General features: G+C 39.5%; 1 protein-coding gene across 4 annotated transcripts in view; it reads right to left on the bottom strand.

Annotated features, from left to right (window-relative positions):
• Positions 1-22,271, bottom strand: part of Eaf2 (ELL associated factor 2) — a 44,409-nt gene that overhangs the window by 21,826 nt on the left and 312 nt on the right. The window contains 2 exon segments of one of the 4 annotated variants that reach the window (NM_172047.1): positions 582-718; positions 18,950-19,044. The exons of 1 other annotated variant lie outside the window; for it this stretch is intronic. In NM_172047.1, coding sequence (NP_742044.1) covers positions 582-718; positions 18,950-19,044 — 232 coding nt within the window. 4 annotated transcript variants of the gene reach the window in all.

Below are 22,271 nucleotides of genomic sequence, written 5' to 3'. Positions count from 1 at the left end.
GATAGAAAAATATTTACAATAGTATAAATGGTATACTTACATACCTAGAAATCATTTCAACATCACAAGGCAATGTGGTAAGATCTTCTCACTAAGAATCATTACTAACTTTAAAAGAGGTAATTTTTAAAATGTTCCCTTTTTTGCACATCTGTTTGTGTATGTGTATAGATCTGAGAGTGGTGCATGCACATATAACGTGCACTAGTCAGGGATGCTGCTCTCTCGCTCTCCACCTAGTCTTTTGAGGCAGGGTCTTGTTTTGATCCCAGAGCTTGCAAGTTTTGGTTAGGCTGGAGGCCAAGGAACACATCCTCCTCCTGGTTCAAACAGCTGCAGTGCTGAGGTGCTGACTTCTCAGATGCGTACAGGACGTCTGGCTTATCACTTGGGTAGTGTGGCTTGAACTATAATCCTCATGCTTACATAGCAAGCTCTGTTTAAAGCTGAGTCACCTTCGGGCCCCAATTAAAAGACTTTTTAAAAAACACATCTCCCATCATAATTTGACTTAATCCATCATTCTTTCTCCTTAGAAATTTATATGTTGGTAAAATAATTTATTTCAATGCACCACCTACCTTGTTTTTTTCACAGTGATGTTGCTGCTGAGTTTTTCTAGGCGACATTCCCCAGTATCATGGTTAATAATCAAAATGCACTCTTTTAAGTAAGGTCTCTTGGAACCTTTGAAAACTGTGACTGGTGGAGTTGAACCCTGTTTAAGAAGTTATCATCATTACTTGAAATTTATCATAGATTCAATTGAGATGAGTATTGAGTTCTTTTTGTATTGTTTTTTAATTTATGTTATATATCAAGTCACTTATAAATGATTTAAACTTACTACCCTAAAACCAACAAGTGTGACTTAAAAATAAAAGTACAAAGACAGAGGTGGTTTTAAAAGGCTGAGATTAAGACAGACCTGGCCTCAATTTCTAGCTGCTCAGAAGACAGAGTCAGGAGGGTCCCAAGTTCACAGCATGTCTGGATTACAGAATGAGTACAAAGCCAGTGAGGAAACTTAGTGGGAGCCTATCTCAAGATCAACATAGGGCTGCGGATTCAGTTCAGTGATATAGGACTTACCTAGCATTTATGAAATTTTAGGTCCAAGTACACATGCACATGAACACACACACACACACACACACACACACACACACACACACACACACACACAGGCTGAGATCTCAAGCCAGCTATCACTGAAGAAAGAAAAAGGAATTATCCTGAAATAGTTAGATTTGTTCTATTTTCATTGGGCAACTTGGATTCAATCTAATCTAATCAAATAGAATCTAAAAATATGTTTCAGGGAAGGAAACATTCTCATTTTGAAATTATCAAGAAAATAGCAATAAAGACCAAGTCTTATTAATTCTCATATGATGACAACAGACACTTAATTAAAAATTGAAAAGTTCTTTCTTAGCAATGCATTAATACTGATCAAGAAATTAGTTTAACTTTAGTATTTTTCTCTAAGATATACCAGAAGGAATGGTAAGAGAATACTTACTCAGTAACAGTTAAGTTTTCTTTTATGTCATTCTTAACAAAAGGATAAACAGAGAATGAGGAAATGGCTCATTTGGTAAATACACACACACACACACACACACACACACACACACACACACTTAAAGAAACTCAGCCCACTACTACTTTTCTTTAAATTTCCTTAATTTGTGTCACTGCCACCTCCAGACATGAAGAACTTTTATATTATCATTCTCTTCTTTCTTTTTTTTTCCGGAACTGGGGACCGAACCCAGGGCCTTGCGCTTGCTAGGCAAGCGCTCTACCACTGAGCCAAATCCCCAACCCCTATATTATCATTCTCTTAATCTCACGTGTATAATCCTAAACATAGTCCTCCTGCTTTTGAATTTTCTGAAAGTATACTCATATTTTAAAGCACTTTTATACTAATTTTTATCAAGCACAATAAAACAATTAGATTAGAAAAGGGTGACCTAAAGAAAGCTAAATCCATAGCATATTAAATGCACATCAGATGTCTACTAAAAGCAACGTGAGATAAATGTGGTGATTGAGAAGAGCACAAACAGGAAGTAGGCTAGGGACGTGTGATAGGTGTGGACTGGAAATGAACAAGAAAGAAAGGAAGGAAGAAATGTTGGAGATTGGTTCTAATGCTTTGTCTTAATTTAGCTCCCAAAATCACATGGGAATCTATGTGCCCAGATGCTGAGGTCCCTGTCCCCAGTTGGTTTTTGATTGATCAATAAAGAACTAAGGCCAATGGCTGAATGGGGGACAGAGGTGGGACTTTTAGAATTCCAGGGCAAGAAACACAGAGGAGAGAAGAGGAGAATCCATCATGAGAGGGGCGAAGGACAAACCCAAGGAACAGGAGGGTAAGACAGCCAAAATATAGTTGCAAAGAGAAAGCGGCCCCGTGGGAGGGCTGCCGAGAAAAAGAACAGGGCAGCAAAGAAAAAAAAAATAAATTTAGGAAATGTTAACTCAGGAATACCGAAGGTGAGTGTGTGCTGGCTACAGGGAGGCGTGGAAGTGCCCAGCCATCGAGCAAGGTAAGCATATTAAAACAGAAAGGGTGTGTGTGTGTGTGTGTGTGTGTGTGTGTGTGTGTGTATGTGTGTGTGTGTGTGTGTCTTTTCACGAACCCAGAGCTTTTGGACGTGTGCAGAGCCCTGCGTGCACCCCATAGAGCGGACCATTTAACTATGGTGCAGGACCATAGAGCGACATTTAACTAATCACCACTACAAAGGAACAACTTTATTAGCCTTCCTGAAGCTAAAGTGGTCTAAAAAAAAAAAAAAAAGTCAGGAACAAGTAGCACATACATGGGAACCTGGCTGTCTGGGTCCTGAATAGTGAGGTGTGGAACACTTATCCAGGGCTCTGCAGAGCCAGAGAGGCAGGAGTGTGGTGATGAAAACAAAGCAAAACCATCAAAAATACAAAAAGACAGAAAACAGAGTTAGGGCCACTCTTCTGGAGAGTTGATCTTCAGAGTCGGCTATAAACAAGCGAGGAAACTATCCTCATACAGAAACCTACAGATGCCAAACTATAGTTGATAATGGATTTGTACATCTATTTTCCTTAGAGATGTTTACTATCTTTAAAATAGATTACAACCTAAAGTTACAATGTATCACCGTGCTCTGATCCCTTCAAAAATAAGAACTCAATCATCACTCCTTTAAATTGCTCCTAGTACTAAGACTTTATAAACATATTGGAAAAGAGCAGGAACAATGCGTGATCACAGCTCACAAGTTCTCACAGTCGCTATAATTTAAGGAAGTTTATAAACTTTTTTCTTTATCAAACTGAACACCATTTCTAATTTTTAAAAAAATCTTTTTAAAACTTATTTTCTTTTATGTGTATGGGTGTTTTGCCTGTATGCATGTCTGTGCAAACATGTGTACCTGGTGCCCACAGATTAAAAGAGGGCATCAGATCCCCTGCTGAGCCATCTCTCCAGCCCCACCATTCCTAGCCTTTATTATTTAATTTCTGTTCATTTCCTTAAAATACCAAGTAATTTAAGTATATGAAGTATCCTTGCCTCAAAACAACTATTGAATACCTCCTACATCTCCATATTCACTATTATCCAGCTTGGGGACTCAATCATCATTTCGCCCAGATTACAGCCATCATTTTCTCTATTCTCTTTCCAATTCTGTTACTAATTATGCTAATAGGCAAATTGAACTTAAAGTACTCAGGATAAGAGTCCTATTCTATAAACCTATACATGGGGTCCTTTGTGATGTTTTCATTTCTTTTCCAACACTCTAAATCAGAACAATACATATCTGGTTTGTGTGTGTGTGATAGTTTGTACCTTGAATATCTGCCAAAGGTCTATAAATTTAAGTCTTGTGCTATCAGGAAATGGTGGAAAGTTAAAACAGTGAAGTCTAATGACTGGCCTCTGGTTTTTAGAGCTAAACCCTTCAGGCTTGTGCTGGAACTCCAAGCCCTCCTCTTCCTCTCTTATTTATAAATTTATCTATTGCAATTGGGACATGAAGTAACCTTTTTCTCTGTATTCCCAGTATGATGCACAATAGATGAACTTGATCATGAACTGAAACCTCTAAAACCATGATCCCAAATTACCTTGTTCTCTTTATAAGCTGATTATCTTGGGGGGTTCTAATATTAATGGAAAGCTGACTAACTTAAGTAACAGGTAGCAAAAAGTGGGGTCATTGCTATGACTACAGTTGACAATGTGGTAATGCCAACAGAAAACTGAGATAGGAAAGATGCTCTTGGTGAGGCTTGAGATAGAAATAGGATTCTGTTGGGAATCCGACCTGAAGTCATCCTTGTTATAATGTACATGATTGTCTTTTGACAAGAGATTTTCAGGGCATCCTGCTCACTCAGGACTGCTTAAATTGGTAAGGAACGCAAAGGCTGTGGGCACCTCTGTGACAGATCATCTGTAGGACCTAGGTTTTGTTCACATGCAGAATATAAAAGTAATGGGATTGTGTAGGATTCCGGTGAGATTCCAAAGACAAGTCTTGGGAAACAGTGTCGTGGCAGGGTATGAGTCCCTGCAAGCAGCCCCTGACAGGATGAGAAACAGAGCAGTGAGAGTGACGTTGGAGCTGCGGTGGAGACCCGGGAGGGAAGAAGGCCAGAATGTGGAACACCTTCCTGGGGATACTGCAATCAGCAGAGTCCAGAAGTGTGGCTGAGTGAGCTGCAACCATCAAGGCTGTGGGGGTGGAGTTGCCCAACCCCTTGGGATTCAACACCCTACTGTGGTGTTCCCTGGATGATGAACATGAAGATTTAATATATTAAATATAGACACTTAATGATATCTACTGGGGCTTGATTGCATTCCTTCTCGATGTGTTCCTGTTCTTTCTTTTTGGAGGATAAATATTTGTTTACTTTGCACCAATGCACACATGTGACTTTTTTTTTTTCAGACCTCACAGTTGAATGTGTCCTGTGTCTCAGAGGAGACTATGGACTTGGACTTCTGAACATTTAACACACCGGGGACTCTCTGCGGTGCACTAAAGGTATTTAGCATTGAGAGGTAGATTTGAGCCTTGGGGGCCAGAATAGGCTGTTACAGTTGGATCTGGAACATTCCTGAAAGGATCCTGTACAAAAGGTTTGGTCCCTAGCCTGGTGCTACTGGGAGGGGAGGGGTGCTGAGAGGTGGAGCCTTGGAGGAGGTTTTTAGTCACTGGAGGATTCTGTTGATGGAGATTAGAGGATTCTGGTCTCAATTATGAGATTATTTTATTTTATTTATTTTTCACTATAGCTAAAAGTAGAAAAAAAATCCCTAAGTTTAAAGCAACCTTTTCCCCTCACAGACTGACTATCACACAAATGTGGTGCAGTAGAGATAACTGACTTAAAGTAGTCAGCTAGGAGGCATACTGCAAATGAAAATATAAAGGAAGTGAGAGAACAGCTTGTTTGAGAAAAAAACAAGAAAGAAAGAGATCTGGCATCAGCATCTGTGGGTATAGCACTCAAAGGGCACACACACACACACACACACACTCACACTCACACTCACACACATGCATACACACATGTAAAATAAGAAACAAATTAATAAGGGGTTGGGGATTTAGCTCAGTGGTAGAGCATAGGCCCTGGGTTTGGTCCCCAGCTCCGGGAAAAAAAAAAGAAAGAAAAGAAACAAATTAATGTAAAAATGCACTTGCTCACGCTTCTCTATTTTAAAGAATTTTAGATGTTTAAGATCTCTAGTCTGAAACAATGTTTTAGTTACAAACTAAAAGCCATTTTTACATTGAACCACGCTTTAAGATGTGAGCTCAAAGACTCTTAAGCATGAACAAAGGATTCTGAACAGAACCTCAGTATAAAGGAATGAAGCCATGGCTGTATTAAGCAAAGGAATTTGGTTATTTATATATAATTAATTTTAAATAGATGGAAATAGGCTATATAAATGTATAATGTTAAGCTAAATTTATTTAAAGATATTTTTCAGTAAAATGTTACAGTAACAAAACTTAGGTATCTGGCCAAGGTGGCAGGGAAGGGCAGTGAGAAGGAGGAGGAGGGAAGGATCCTAGGAAGGACAGAAATATCTCCCTAACACCCTTTTCTGTGATTTCATAGGACCTGGAGAACCATAGCTTTCATAAGCAAGAGAGAGTTACAGGTTCGATAATGAATAACAGTAAAGAGGAATAAACACAAAATAAGGATAAAAATGAAAGACAACTGATGGTTAGCGATACTAATAAATAATATAAAAGGATAAATAAGAGAAACTAGGGAAATAGCCTCTTTATTGATAGACCGCCTGCCCTACCATTTGCAAGGCCCTGGGTTCAACCCCAGAACCAATAAAAAACAAATAAAGGTTAGGGAGGAGCAGGATGATGCCTGAGAAGCTCTTCTGCTCATCTCTCCATGTAGACACAGCAAGCTGAGTAGCTGTTCTTGTGATAAACTCTCTTCCAAGGAGCTAAGGAAACACAGTGAGAGCGCCCCCTACCTGTTTTTAGTATAACAAAACAGGACACACCGAAGCATGCAAGAAGGAAGAATTGCCAGAATGGCCTGCACCCTACTGTAAGCTACCCTGCGGGGAGAACCACACCTCTAGCTTTGGGTAAGGAGAAAGTCCAGTCCTCAGACTTAAAAATAAACTGCAGGCCCATCCTAGTGAACCGCGGTGTTGAGCAAAGCTCCATGATCCTTATCACGTGGCTAACACGTGGGGCTGAACCACTGGACCTGTGTTAGGACCGGTAGCTGCTTGTTTCACCTGTAACTCTTACAAAGTCGGTTGACAGAAAGCAGAACTCTACTCACTGGGGAGCAGAAAGAAAGGTGGGAAAGGCTTTATCTGAGAGCACAGTGCCAGGCCCACCACAGTAAAAACTGAAGGCTTGAGCTCACAGGAACTCCAGATTGGCCCTAGCATCAGGTGCAGACCTGTGTGTTGAAGGGATTGAACAGCACATCTGTTCTATGCCCGAGGTGGACTTAGGCTACAGTCATTTCCTCCTAGGGTCCAGGATTCTACAGCTGCAACCCACTGAAAAACACCCTTCATAAGTAAGAGACTTTTTACCACCTATGTCCATCTGCAGGCAGCATGGATAGCACAAGGCCAAAGCTCGTAGACAAGGCTATCAAACCTCAGATGTGGTTGAGATCTGTGCCCAGGGGGACAAACTTTTGTCTTGATCTGCACAATCATCAGCTCCATTGTGAATACCAATATACCTTGAGGCTGCACAGGTCCTTGTAGCTATGTGTCATCTAGTATAATAACACCAATATGGTGGCCTATAGGCTGCCTTCCCAAATACTACCCCAACCTCAAGCTGTAAAGCGTTATTTCAAGACTTTTCTCAGGGGGAGTAGGACATAACAGCAAGCGAATGCTATTTGTTGCTCTTGGTTGGTTTTTTTGTTTGTTTGCTTTCATTCTGTTTTGCCCTGGAACTTAGTGGTGGTGACACCTGACACTGGGCATGTCCCATCCTAGGCCTGGCTGTGAACAACCACAGACATATTCCAAGAAAAAAAAAAAAACATGCAGTCTGCTTCTATTGGACCTCACGTTCAGCCAATAGCAGCTAAGACTGGTTAGAGTAGCTCTGGATCACAAGTTCACTATAGTAATGAGCCCACAGCATAGGCCTTGGTCCTAATCAAGAACTGTGCTGGTTGGTGAAGCATGGGCTCATAGCTGACTTGGTGGAACTGGTATTCATAGGTATCACATAGAAACTTGGGTTCGGTCTATCCACAGTGAGAATCTTCTTGTGTCCAATGACAGTTTGCTGTATATGAAGCAATTAGTCCTTCCCTGGACCCAGGAATATTTTTGCAGGAACAGAGAAATCTTTCCTGGACTCTACTATTTCTTTCTGAGCAGAATGCCAATGGCATATTTAATATAGATCTGAGCTAAGATTGCCTTCTCGTATTGAAATAACACAACTCCCCTCCAACCAACTTCTGGACAACCTGGACTTGGGCACCCTCTAGTGTTGAAATGGTGGGTATAAACACGGGCTCAGAGGAAAGAGGAAACCTGTTTAGAATTTATGGAGGTGGATGAGGAGAGTCTAATTTGGAAGTAAAATAGGTAACAGATTGGGTAATGCCTTGAGGATGTCACAAACCACACATATCACCAACTGTCATGAAGCCATGCATATTTACAACCGAAAATAAAGTGCCGGAAACTGGCTGGGAGGGAATCAGTACAGGGAGTCCTCAGACAGGGGATTTAAAATGGCTATTTTAAAGACACTGAACAGCCTCGCAGTCTTAATGGAAACGCAAAGAAATGGCTTAACAGTCTTAACAGAAAAATGTAAAAGACGTGAGAATTACTTTTGAAATAGAAATTCCTGAGCTGAAGTTCCCTCAGGAAAATTTAAAACTGCTATACAGGAGGTAACCATAACAGGATAGATTAAGCAGAAGAAAGAGTTAGTGTGCTTGAAAACATCTACTTAAAAGTATTCAGGTGACTAAAAATAAAGCATGAGACATTGATAAAAGACATTGGACAGGACACAGAAAGCAGAGATACCCCACACCCATAGATTTAGAAAATCAGCATCATTAAATGCCACACTACGCAAAGTTTCAGAATAAAAAAAATCAGCACTCTATATTACCTGAAGTTGCATAATAGGTCAGCACTGCTTTAATCGGTGATGGCCAGAATTTACTGCTTTGCAGAGGACCTATGCTTGGTTCCCAGCACCCACACAGTGGCTCACAACTATCTACCACTGCAGTTCCAGGGGATCTAATACCTTCCTCTGACCCCACCAGCACTAGTCACACGTACAATGTATGTACATACATGCGGGCAAAAAATTCATATACATGAAATAAATCAATCTAAAAAACTAAACTATACAGTTGAGTAAGAAACAAACTTCAAGAATAACAAAAAAATTTCATGGAATTTTAGTATGGTGCTTAATAAAAGCAAATATTTGGATTCCTACAGCTTAGGGAGGAAGTGAGAACGCCAAAGTGGTAGAAAGCTTATTCGAAATACTAACAGAAAGCTTAACAGACTTAGAGATGGACACAAAATTCCAGGTGCAGGGAGGCGAGCGGTACCAGTCAAATTCAACTCAATCACGTCTACCACACGAGGGAAAAGGCGATCAAGCTGTCACAGGGAAAAGACGGAGAACATTCTGAAGGGTGAAAGAGAAAAGAAACTGCAAACACATAAAGATGCCCACTCAGTCCCATACCAGGTAATCTGTGCAGTGCTGAAAGTTGTCAGCCTCTTGGCTGTTACTGTACAGATCAAGGCAGGCCTGTAGACATGCAGAAGGGTGATAGTCCCCAAAGCCAAGAGAGCAGAAAGACCTACAACAATCAACCCACCACTGCATTGTAAGGGAAAATATCAAGTTGACCCCAAATTAGTAAGGCAAATAAAATAGTAAACATCAAAGGATAAATCCATGAATACTAAAAACTGTAACCCTAAACATCAATGGAGCTAATGAAAATGAATCTTATTGAAAAGACAGATAGTCAAGATAAACTCTTAGCTAGCTTAAGAAAGTATGATGGTTTATATATGCTTGGCCTAGGGAGTGGCACTATTAGAAAGTGTGGCCCTGTTGGAGTAGGTGTGTCACTGTGGATGTGGGCTTTAAGACCCTGATCCTAGCTGCCCGGAAGTCAGTATTGTGCTAGCAGCCTTCAGATGAAGATGTAGAACTCTCAGCTCCTCCTGCACCAGGCCTGCCTGGATGCTGCCATGTTCCTGCTTTGATGATAATGGACTGAACCTCTGAACCTGTAAGCCAGCCCCAGTTAAATGTCCTTGTAAGGGTTGCCTTGGTCATGATGTCTGTTCACAGCAGTAAAACCCTAACTAAGACAGAAAGGGAGAGAGAAGGCTCAAGTAGAATCAGAGATTTAAGTAATAATTTTTTAAAAGGTCATTACGACAGATACGACAGAAACGTAAAGATAGAGGTTATTTATAAACTACATGCTAACAACTTTAATCACCTAGAAGAAATGGATGAATTCTCCAACATAACACATCAAGGCTGAATAGATAAACCTGAATCAATAAAATCCAAGTAATGAGATTGAAATAATGATAAAAACCTTCCCAATTTTTTTTAAAGTCAGGACAAGGACTCACTGCAGAGCAGAATTCTACGAGTTAAAGAACTAATGAAATTCTCCAAGTAGAACGGGAAGTAATTCTAACAAACACATTTCACAGAGCCAGAATTACCCTGATGCCCACACTGGAAAGAACAAAATGCTCACTTGCTGTGATAGCAGGTTTCTCAGTAATCTTTCCAGTACTGAGAAAAGGCTATCAGTCCTTTGATTGTACAAATAGAGAGAAGTACAGGCCAGCATGCTTAATAACAGACGTAAGGCTCCCCAGCAGAATACTAGTTGAATTCAATAATGTATTAAACAATTATATTCAATAATGTATTAAACAATTATTCACCTTGATCAAGTTTCAATCATCCTAGGGCTGTCAAGATGGCTCAGGATACAGACACACACATATATATACATATATATATACATATATATATATACACACATATATACACACACACACACACACACACACACACACACTTGACATCAAGAGAATAAAGGACAAAACCATACTAACATCCCAACTGATACAGAAACGGCATTCAATAAAATTCAACATGTTTCATGACAGAAATATTGGATAAATTTAATATATAAGTAATATAGCATTATAAAGGACATTTATGAAATAGCTAACATCACATAGAATAGAGAAAAGCTGGCGCTTTCTCTATAAAATCAGCCACAAGGCAAGGATGCCCACTTTCACCATGTTTATTCAGCACATGCTGGAAGACCTCACCAGAGCCATTAGGCAAGAAAAAGATAGAAATGAAATTCATATGTGCACACGTACACACACACACACACACGCACGCACGCGCGCACGCACACTGCCCCAAACCTGCAAAGCTCAATGAAAATGTGAGTTGACTCTTTGAAAAGAAATTAAGTAATCCCTGAAGGTGGCGTGATCTATACAGAGAGCCCCAAAACTTACTACGACTGGTAGAACTAATAAAACCAGCAAAGATTCAGGATGTAAAATCAATACAAAAGTCATTCGTGTTGCCTTATATATACCAATAGCGAACTACTTGAAATAAGGATCAAGGAAGACATTTTATTTACAATGTCTAATAATTGAGAGATCTTAAAAAAGAAGTGCATGAAACACTAATAAAAGATATTAAAGAGGAGGAGAGGGAGAGAGAGGAGCTTTGGCAGGACAATATGGCGTGTGACGTTAAGATTCCACGCTGTGCCTTTACAGGTTGTTACGAATGTTCTTAAGGGATGCATGTGTACTGGGCTTTGTATGTTTAAGTGGGCAATTATATCTTACCAATTGGGTCAAAAAAAGATATTAAGGAGGACACAAAACCAGAAAGATATTGTTTCCATAGGCTAGAAAAATTAATATTGTTAAAATGCCTACACTACCCAAATTGATTTATAAATTTAGTGTAATTCCTCTCAAAGGACATCGGGGCTGAATGATGGTATTCATCAAACAACCAAAATTAAGAGAACCAAAAATATCCTTAAGTAGCCAGTCATTTTGAACAAAACATGGGACATTACGAACTTGAGTTGAAAAAAATGCTAACAGCTAAACTAATCAAAGCAGCATAGTACTAGCATTAAAAAAAATCACATAAATCCATGGGATAAACAAACAGCCTAGAAATAAGACTACACATTACAGCTCACTGATTCTTTTTACCAAAGTTACTAAAAATATGCATTGCAAAATAGGAACTCTTAAGAAAATGCTGTTTAAAAATTACACAGCAACGTACAGATATACAGAGCAATGAAACTAGATTCCAGCCTCTCAGTTATAAAGATCAACTCAAAATGGATTTAAGACTTAAGAGTAAGACTTAAAACTATAAAACGACTAGGGGAAAACATAGAGGAAACACTTCTGGACATTGTACTGGGTAAGAAACTTTTGGATAAAATTCCCAAAGCACAAAAACCAAACAAAGAAATAGGATCGCCTAAGCTAAAAAACTTTTGCATAACAACCAAAATGATCAAGGGAGTGCAGAGAAAGCATGTACAGTGGGAGAAAATAATTGCATTGCTCACAACGACAGGAAACTGACATAGATTACAGAAGCTCAATAGTCAAAACCAAACCCAATACCAAGTAAAAATGATTTGGTAACTTGATAATTCAATAGATTCGAATAAGCATTTAGCAAAAGAGGAAACACAAATATCCAATAAGCACATGAAAACATATTCCACATCACTAACCCTATGAGAGTTTTGTAAAATGTAATTATTGTAACTATATGAAAAACAGTTTAGAGATTCTACAAAAAAAAATAAGCCATGAAACTAAAAACCTCATATACGTAGATTTACCTCATGACCTAGCAATCTCAGTACTAGATGGTAAGCCGAGAAAAGCACATTTTCCTCATCACTTGTGACATTGTATTATTAGCAACAGAAAATAGACTGAGGTCAGGAACTGCCAGTGGCCATGTGTCACTACAGGAAGAAGACTGATCTCAGGCAGAGGCTTAGTGATGACAACCACCAAAGTCTCCACTCTCTATAATAGCTGAAATACGGGGCCTGTACCTCACAGAACTGACACTGGGAAAGGTGCTGTATCTCAAAAGGTAGCGTGTGAGGCTCAGAAGACTGTGGGTCCGGGCACAAATAATACAGAGAAGACAAGGACAAGCAGGCTGCAGTGAGGAGTACACTGGGAGGAGCTTCACCCTCAGTGGTGCCAGGCATCACTTGGGAAGAATCTGTCCTCTGATAAACTCTCCTAGTGCCTTCTTTTTAAAAAATTATTTATGTGTGTATGTGTGTGTGTGTGTGTGTGTGTGTGTGTGTGTGTGTGAGAGAGAGAGAGAGAGAGAGAGAGAGAGAGAGAGAGAGAGAGAGAGATGTTATGGCACATCTGTGGTCACTTCTGTCCTTTCCCTTTTATGTGGGTCCCCAGGATTGACTCAGGTTACCAGGCTTGTATAGCAATCATCCTGAGCCAGCCATCTCTCCTAGTAGTGTCCTCTAAGTCACTCCAAGTCAATATGGAAACAGCAAAAACAGCTTTTTCAAACATGGCAATAACCATAACATCACTACATAGCTATGGTCCATGTTCTGTTCTATGTACTTAACTCATGCAAATTCATGTGATCTTTGTAACAACCTTATGAGACAGTTACTATCTCTATATGAAAAAAATGAGGCACAAAAGACTTGATAATTTGCCCAAGTCCACACTGAAAGGGGCAAAGGGAGATCTAAACGTGGGAAGTCTGATCCTAGATCTGTGACTTTTAACCTCTCTGAAATGGAAATGTGACTAGGTGTGCAAAAGAATCAAAGAATCAAGTGTTTAGTCGCTCCGATCAACCTAACTGCCTCCATGGGTCTGCCACCTCTAAGGAATCTGCAGCTACTTGTCAACAACTTCCTTCATGTTCTGCTTCTAGAAACGAATAGGTGCAGAATAGAGGAGAGGAGACTACAGTACTGGAAACTAGGTAGTTCAGATAGAAAGGAAACTTTGGGAGAAGCCAAGGAAATGATTTCAATCCCCTCCCTATATAAACTGCCATAATTCCCCATTATGGGGACAAAGCATCAGTTCTCTAACTCGACCTCTGAGCTCCATTATCCGACTCCATATTTACAAAGGCTTTTCTGTTTATGTTACCTCATGCATGCTTTACCATAGCCTCTCGAGACACTCTTACTCTCAGCTTATTGGGGAAGACACTGCATTGTAAGGGAAGACTACTCTGCCCGAAGCCCCACAGAGTGGAGCAAGACTTTTGTCGCTGGTATCCAGATTCTAACTCCCATTCCATCAGCATGTGTCATAGCCATGAACAAAGATTTGGAATGAAGATAGCAAGGCCACGTTTAAAAAAAAATTCTCAAACGATCTGAGGTAAAATTGAATTTCTTTCAGTAGAACACGGGTCACATACATTTGTGTGTGGACTTCATAACATTGTGATACGTTGGGCAAAGATTACTTATAATTGAATAGTCTGTATTTATATGTAGCATGTAACCATGGCTACATCCATACAACAAAGCAGGGGTAAGTAGAGATAGCTGCTGTTGGAACCCAGAATACTCTTCCTTTTTATCAAAATGGGGCTTAAGAGCAAACTTCGTAACTTGGTATCTCTTATTTGTGGGGGTGTTTCTTGGAATAAGAGGAAATGTGAGAGGGAACCTGGATTAGAAGAAATAAAAATCTCACTTATACTCTTCTACGTACATTTCACCTACTTGGTTAAGTGAGCGACTCTGTTTTGGTGGCATCTGTGGTTATTGTCTTTAGCCTGTCTGATGTCTGGTGCCTCACCTGCTCTGCCACATCAGACACACAGCCATTACCCCTGAGTCTCACATGTTCAGTTATCTGACCAGCACTTTCCCAAAGGTTTAATCATGTCCTACGATTATGTCCCTCCCCTCTCAGAAATAGCTCATCCACACCTGCGTCTCATAGGACAGAAGGCAGAAAAGCTCACTGAGGAGTTTCTTCTTCCCCCTCCAGAAAGTGACAAATTGAGATATTCCCTTTCTTGGCAAAGCTAGAGAGGAGAAGAGTTTGGTATTCCTGGTTTTGTGTGTTCTCATATTTGTGGTATCATCTAAAGAGGATCTTAATTCTGCCTTCAAATTTGTTTACTTATGGGGCTGGGAAGATGGCTCCTTAGTTAAGAGCACATACTGCTCTCACAGAAGACCAAAGTATAAGGGGCTGGGGATTTAGCTCAGTGGTAGAGCGCTTACCTAGGAAGCGCAAGGCCCTGGGTTCGGTCCCCAGCTCCGAAAAAAAAAAAGAACCAAAAAAAAAAAAAAAAAAAAGAAGACCAAAGTATAATTCCTATGTCCCTTGTTCACAACCTCCTATAATTTCAGCTCCAGGTGATCCAATGGCCTCTTTTGGCCCCACCAATATACCTACATTTAAGTGTACACACACACACACACACACACACACACACACACACACACACACACACACACGAGAGAGAGAGAGAGAGAGAGAGAGAGAGAGAAATTTTTTAATTAAATTAAATCTTTAAAAAATGTTATTTATAGTTCAGCTACATCTCCTCCAGCATATCAGAAGTCTCAGAAGGAACATTTTGTTTGTTATTCCACGTTTGACATCAGTGGTATCTCTGCTTGCTTGTTAAGTGTACAGGTACAACGTGTACTCTCCTTAAACAAAACTGTCCGAAACAGGCTGGACAGGAAAGAGCTCGCTGAGCCTCTAAGAACTCCACATTCCTCCAAGTCCTCCTAGCCCCTCCCTTCTGTGCAAAAGAAGACTCACAGAGATCTTGAAACTTGCAGATGTTCAGGAGGGAAGTAAGGGAGGAGAGCAGGCCCCACCCGCCCCCCACCTGCCTGACAGAGGGGAAGAGAGCTATTCAAGCCAGGCCAGTTAGAGGAGGTTTCAGATGGTTTATAGAAAAAAAGCAAGGACCCTCACAATTGGTTGCTAGGTAACTCTGCTGCAAATGGGAGTGAGCAGCTATGATCCCTGGGACCGCACAAAAATGATATGGTCAACAGGAGGATTTTAGAACTCAGAGGACCTGTTCTGCCAGTTATTTATAAGAGAGAGAGAATGCCCTTCTTTGGGCCCCTTCCTTCTAGTTAAAAGTGGAGTGGCAATACCTACTTTTCCAGACTGTGAACGCTGAAGTCCTTGAGACGGTGCCTGGCATGGAGTGAACACTGTGCAAGTGGATGCTCGTGGATAATATGGTGAACCACGCACCCCACAGGGAGAGGGTCCTGGCTCTCATCTATTATTTACTTTGGGGCACATTATTTACTTTCTTTAAGCCTCAGTTTCCTTCTCTATCACATAGGGGTAAGCTCCTAGTCGTTGATGTAGACAGTGGATAAAATTAAGTGGGTAATACATAAAAAATCACCAAGCACAGCATGAGAGACCAGCCATGCCACATCCAATAGATGTTTGTCATCATTAGTATTTTCTATTTTTAAAAATGTTTATAAAAATGCATAGTATTTAACTGGTCTACAGACTTCATTTTTCTTTATTCTATTTTGTAATAGAAAAAAAGTAATGGATTTTAAAATCTACCTTATCAAAAAAAAGTATCAGAACCTGAAATTATTCTTGTTTTTTAAAAATGTTATCTATCTATCTATCTATCCATTCATCCACCTACCTATCTACCTACCTACCTACCTACCTACCTACCTACCTACCTACCTACCTACCTTTCTCTATTTACTTATTTTGGTTTTCCAAGATAGGGTTTCTCTGTGCAGCTCTGGCTGTCCTGGAACTCATTCTGTGTAGACCAGGCTGGCCTTGAACTCACAGAGATCCATCTGCCTCTACCTCCTGGATGCTGGGATTAAAGGTGTGTGCCACCACTGCCTGACTGATAATTTCATTTTTTTAACCATGAGTGTGTGTAGGTATGTACACATGAGTGCAGATGCATGTGGGATAACTCTAGCAGATTTAAAGGGAGTAATTACTTCCTTCCTTTTTAAGCCATAGGTTTGACAACAAAGGCCTAGTCCAACAGTCATTTGCTAAAGACTTCTATGGAGACCGTAATCCAACATGGTAGATTATAACTCTTCACTAGGCTGAATGAGGGTGAACAAAATAATGCTTTCGTAGAAGGCATTCATAGAAGAGTTGCCATAGCAAAGCAATAGAAGGGATGGTGTGGGACAGTTGTAACTTGAAACACAGATATTCTGTTCGGCAAGGACAGCCCAACTGGAGTCCTGGTGCAAACTAACCATCACGGACTACCATAACCTGAAACTACAGAACAGCACTCCCCACCATGAACTTAAAAGCTTTTTGGTCCCCTTTATAATGAAATGGCTGCTTTTCCTTGAGTGCCTGGGGATGGGGAGGACATGAGAGACCTTCGAGGGAAGGTAGCTGGGAGGGGCTGGAGGCAGGAAGGGGGGGTATGACTATTTATATTAAAAACTTATGTTTAAGTAGTATAAAAATGAAAATAAAATTGAATGGCTCATTCAGTTTGTTCCTTAATGGACACCATAGAACAAATAAGGTTTATGCTTCCAAATAAATTTCCAAATGGTATAGAAACACCAGAATCTGGGAAAAATCTATTTTTCATAATAGAGGATTTCAAAAGCTAGTGTATCCATGACATCTCATAGTGAATTGATTATTTTTTCATTTTCTTCAGTTCCTAAGGAAACAAATGAGAAATATTCAACAAGAACTCCCATACATATACAAAGCTCCACCTCAAGAAAGCCTTCAGAAGCAGCAACTGACTACATCTGACATAGTGGCGGAGTCGCAGTGAGTGGTATTGAATTATAAATGCAAGAAAAAGAGAACAGACTGGAAGATTAAAACTGTTATACCTCTACCCACGACAAGCTAGATCACTGATCCATGTGAGACAATGTAAACTGGCCAACTCTAGACTCCTCCCTATATAAAATTAAAGGCAACATGTCTCAAAAAGTCCAGTTTTTAAAATACACAACCCAAAGTTACAGTTGGTTTTCTCTATAACAGATGAAGTCGGTATTAAAGAAAAGAAAAGAAGAAAAACAAAACAAAATTCTAGTTAATAAGAAATTTCTAACTCAAGGACTGAACTAAGAAAGCGTGTTTTCTGAAAGTAACATGGGTTGCAGTATTTGAACACATTTGGAAAAATTTAAAAAACGGAGAAAATGTTCGGGAAAGGGCTCCAGACCCTAGCACCTGGGCCAGAAGAGCCGAGTTCCTAAACTGCAGATTGAGTGTCTCTAATTCAAAATTCAAAAATCTGAAATGTTCCAAATTGCGAATCTTTCCAGCTCAAATGTAATACCACAAGTGGAGAACTCTACATCATCAACTGTCTCATCTACTAAGCTATTGTAAGTAATGCATAAAATTATTTTTTTAGCTAAGCGTATATAGCCTATGGAAGATAAACAAATGTTGAACTTTAGATGGAGGTTCTATGCACGACATATTTTATTATATACTTGCAAATATTCCAAAATTTAAAAAAACTAGAAGGCTCAAACAAGTATTGTCCCAAGAATTTGTATAAAAGTTGTTCAATGTGTATCCTTCTAAAATAGCTCCCCCAATGAACCACAAATCTCGCCATATCCTTCTTTGTTTAGACTTATTCCTAGGATCAATATAATGAAGTACAAATTTTAAACTTTAACATAAAATAAGTTTGCAATTTGATCCCAGTCTATGTTTCAGCTTCTACTCCTTTAATCTATTCTCACGGTACTTTACTGTAATGAGTTATTTACCTCACGGGCCTGTTCTTTTCAGCATTAGAGACTTTTGTGCACTGCTCTGCTTGACTAGAGTATCATATTTCCTGTCTAACTGTCATTCAACTTTTAAAAGCTCAGCTCAATTACCAATCGTTTTATGAAGCCTTTCAAGATTTCGTTGGACAGAGGATTTTGTTTCACTTAAGTGCATATGGGGCATTCTAAATATGTTCTAACTTATACATTAGCTGTTAGTTTACATGTCCATCTGTAATAGCAATCTAGGACTACAAGGCAAGAAACATTATCTATAATTATCTCGGTAATCACTGTCAAGTCATTTGCTATGATATTCCTTGAAACCATTAAATGAACTAAAGTGTTTTAACATTGGTTGAGCCAAAACAGTTTGAAATGTGTTGATGTTGCTTCCTATGAACAGCATTCCTCACTTTAACCAACCACCATTTTATGAATGGTGCAAATATTTTCATTGATGTTTAGTTTATATCCTTTAGAATAGACCTCTTTCATCTTCATATAGAGAACTACTTACTTCTATATTTGGAAGAGTTATTGTCACCTGTTCACCTTTGCCAACCTCAAGATTTCCTTCACAAGAGGCATCAACAGAAGCAGGTTTGAAGTCATCTAAAAATAGATACAAATATCAATTTTATTAAGATAACACAATGTATTACTCATGACTGTGAACAGATAGTGACAAAAGCAACTAAGAGGATTATTTTGGTTCACTGGTAGTTTTGTCCAGTTATTTTTATTGTATGTGTGTGGATGCTTTGTTTCCATGTATGCATGTGTAGGAGCCCAAGGAAGCCAGTGGATCTAACTGGAGTAAGAGATAGGTGTATGTGCCACGTGGGTACTCGGAACCAGCCCAGGTCCTCTGGAAAGGCAGCAAGTCCTTAACTGCTAAATCCCTTGGGTCACTGTTTAAAGAGTACAATCCGTCATAGCAAGGGAAGGGTGTCAGAGTTCACCCTGGTCAAAGAACTATCAATGCCATCAAATCCTAGTTTAAATTAGGGTAATTCCTGATATTTACTCACACTAAAGCTTTACTACTTTTGGTGGGTAGGCCCACTTGAATAGAAAATGACCTTATGGTAGTCATTACTTATCAGCTCATTCTGTGATAATAACAAATGGTGTCACTGAAAACAGGAAATTTACTGATTATTAGCCCTTACATAGATATAAATTATAATGCTGCTGGCAGCCCAAATCCAGAATTCATTCTAATGAGGCATTCAAACTGTATGTAATGAATCTTTGTTGCAAATGTTGTCATTGTTACATTTGAGTAAGTTGCATGCATTAGAACTCCTCATACATAATTGAATAGAACTCATAAAAACTAATGGTAACTATTATTTACTCTTTACCACGTTCTAAATACCATATTAGGTTTTTAGGACCTCTCTAGGAAAGAATCCAGAAGGTAGATATTACCATTTTCACAAATGAATACTGTGGTTGAAAGCTTAAGGAATGGTTTTTTTTTTTTTGGTTCTTTTTTTCGGAGCTGGGGACCGAACCCAGGGCCTTGCGCTTCCTAGGCAAGCGCTCTGCCACTGAGCCAAATCCCCAACAAGGAATGTTTTAAAAGTCACATTACATACAGGTTTGCTGAAGTTCAGGGTTCACAGCCAGGCTTATCTGAAGCACTAGTGTAAAAGACAGGCAAGATTTATTCCATACATGAGACAAAAATAATGCTTTCAAATAACACTGGCTTGAGTGTTTGGTGTAAATTAGGTCCACCTGCTCTACATAAATGTCAAATTCTATATTATATAGAGTCCTTTCCTTACTGAGTTATGAAGACTGAAGGTCACACTGGAAATAAACTGTGACCCTGCCAAGGATAATGGCAGGTTTTGTTTAAATAAACCTAAAAGGATTCTATGTGATGGTATACTTAATTGAATAGGGGTGGGGGAGACACCACATTTTTAAAGCCTTCTGTAGGACTAAGTGTGGAATCCAAACTTGCTCATTCTGTACTTGTTATTACCATTGTCTTCTTACATATTCTTGTTTATTGTCACTCTTGTGGCTCTGACTTGGAAAATATGTTTTCAACATTTTAAGAACCTTTGTAAAGCCGGGATGTAACTCAGTGACAGAGCGCTTGCCTAGTATGTTCACGGCCTTGGATTTGAGTTCTAACACTGAAATTAACCAATCAATTAATCAAAGAAACTATAAATAAAAGTCTTTGAAACACCCGCAAAGGCACTTTTCAAAAGCTGTATTTCATTCACTTAATTTTGGATTTGTAACTGGAAGAAGAGAATGTGTACCTAAGCTATAAAGATATATACACCAAGGGCCAGAAGAGATGGCTCAGCAGTTAAGAGGACTGGCTGTTCTTGCAGAGAACTTGGGTCATTCTCAGCATCAGCATCAGGTCACTGATAACCAAGGTTAACCAAGGTTAACTCTGGTTACAAAGGATTTGAGGTTCCCTTGTGGTCTCTGAGGGCACTGCATAATGTGGTGCACATATGTAGAATCAGGCCTGCATATATACATAAAAATACATATTTCTATCTTTATAACTTTTTTTCATAATCTTAAACCTTGCAGCTTGAAAAACAAAATATCACTGAATTCCTGAGAAGGAAGAGGAAAAGGACACAGGAAAGGGACATTGAGAGATCAGATAAGAATAGTATCTTGCTTTTGGGTGGAGAGAGAGAGAGGGAGAGGGAGAGAGAGGGAGAGGGAGAGGGAGAGGGAGAGAGGGAGAGAGGGAGAGAGGGAGAGAGCGAGCACTCTGGATGGCAATACAGAGCAAAATAAACAAGGGGCACCACTGAAGTTCTGTTAGTAAACTTCTCCCATTTATTCCACCAAAGCATGCTATTTTTGCTTAATAAAGTATTTTTTTTAAATAAAGTTTAAGTAGATCAATGGCAGGTTAAAACCATTGGTTTTTCCTACCCTTACTCTAAATTATAACTAGATTGTTTACAACTTACACTCTGAAGACTGAGTTTTAAATGGATGTGTTTCAGAATATAAACTTTATAAGGAAAGAGACAGAAAGGTGGAGGAATGTAGGACAATGAGACAATAAAGAAGAGCTAGGCTGCAGAAAAGGTGTGAAAAATCTACAATTTGTCACACACACACACACACAAGAGGTCACGACTCAGTGATGTTTCTCTTACGCACTACAATTCTGCGGCCTATTATGCAAAAAAGAAGTTTTACATACAAAATTAAGTTACATTTTTCATACTGGTATATCATTTAATTACTGAACCGAGAAGGCTCATTATAACCTCTTTTCCAACAACATTAAAAGTAATTTACTAAAAAAGATCGCAGAGAACAAAAAAGAAAACCGAAGAATAGAAACATTGGGAGGTAAATTTTTAAAGTAAAGAAAGTAGGAAAAAAAAAAAACCTTTCAATTTTTGATAATCAATCATTGCTTAGCTGCCCACGAAATCTGAGACCTAAAAGAGATACAAATGATTGAGACAGCTGTCAATCTCTCCCCACTGGGAAGCCTCATCAGCCAGAGTGAGGACAAGTGAAAATGGGGAAGAAGTGTCCTTGTGGCCTCTAAACATCACTTTTGTCCCGCACTCGGTCCTTTGTTCCACCTGTCTGTCACCTTTCCAAACTCTTCATCATTCACTTGTCAAGCTAGTCTCCACAGCGGCCCCTGCAGATCCCCCCACAAAACTTCCTCTCCTGCCAGTCAGTCTCTCTTAAATCCTTCCAAGGTTCTCCTACACCTGCGGGACGCCAGGTGCCAGCACAGAGGCTGACAACGGGTTAATGGATCACGCTGTCATCTGGTCTCCCGGGGAGCAAAGAGCCGCGAGGACAGAGTTACA

This window comes from Rattus norvegicus, chromosome 11, assembly GCF_036323735.1.
Source record: "Rattus norvegicus strain BN/NHsdMcwi chromosome 11, GRCr8, whole genome shotgun sequence".
Taxonomy (NCBI): domain Eukaryota; kingdom Metazoa; phylum Chordata; class Mammalia; order Rodentia; family Muridae; genus Rattus; species Rattus norvegicus.
Note: the sequence above shows the minus strand (reverse complement) of the source record. Positions and strands in the feature narration are given on the sequence as shown.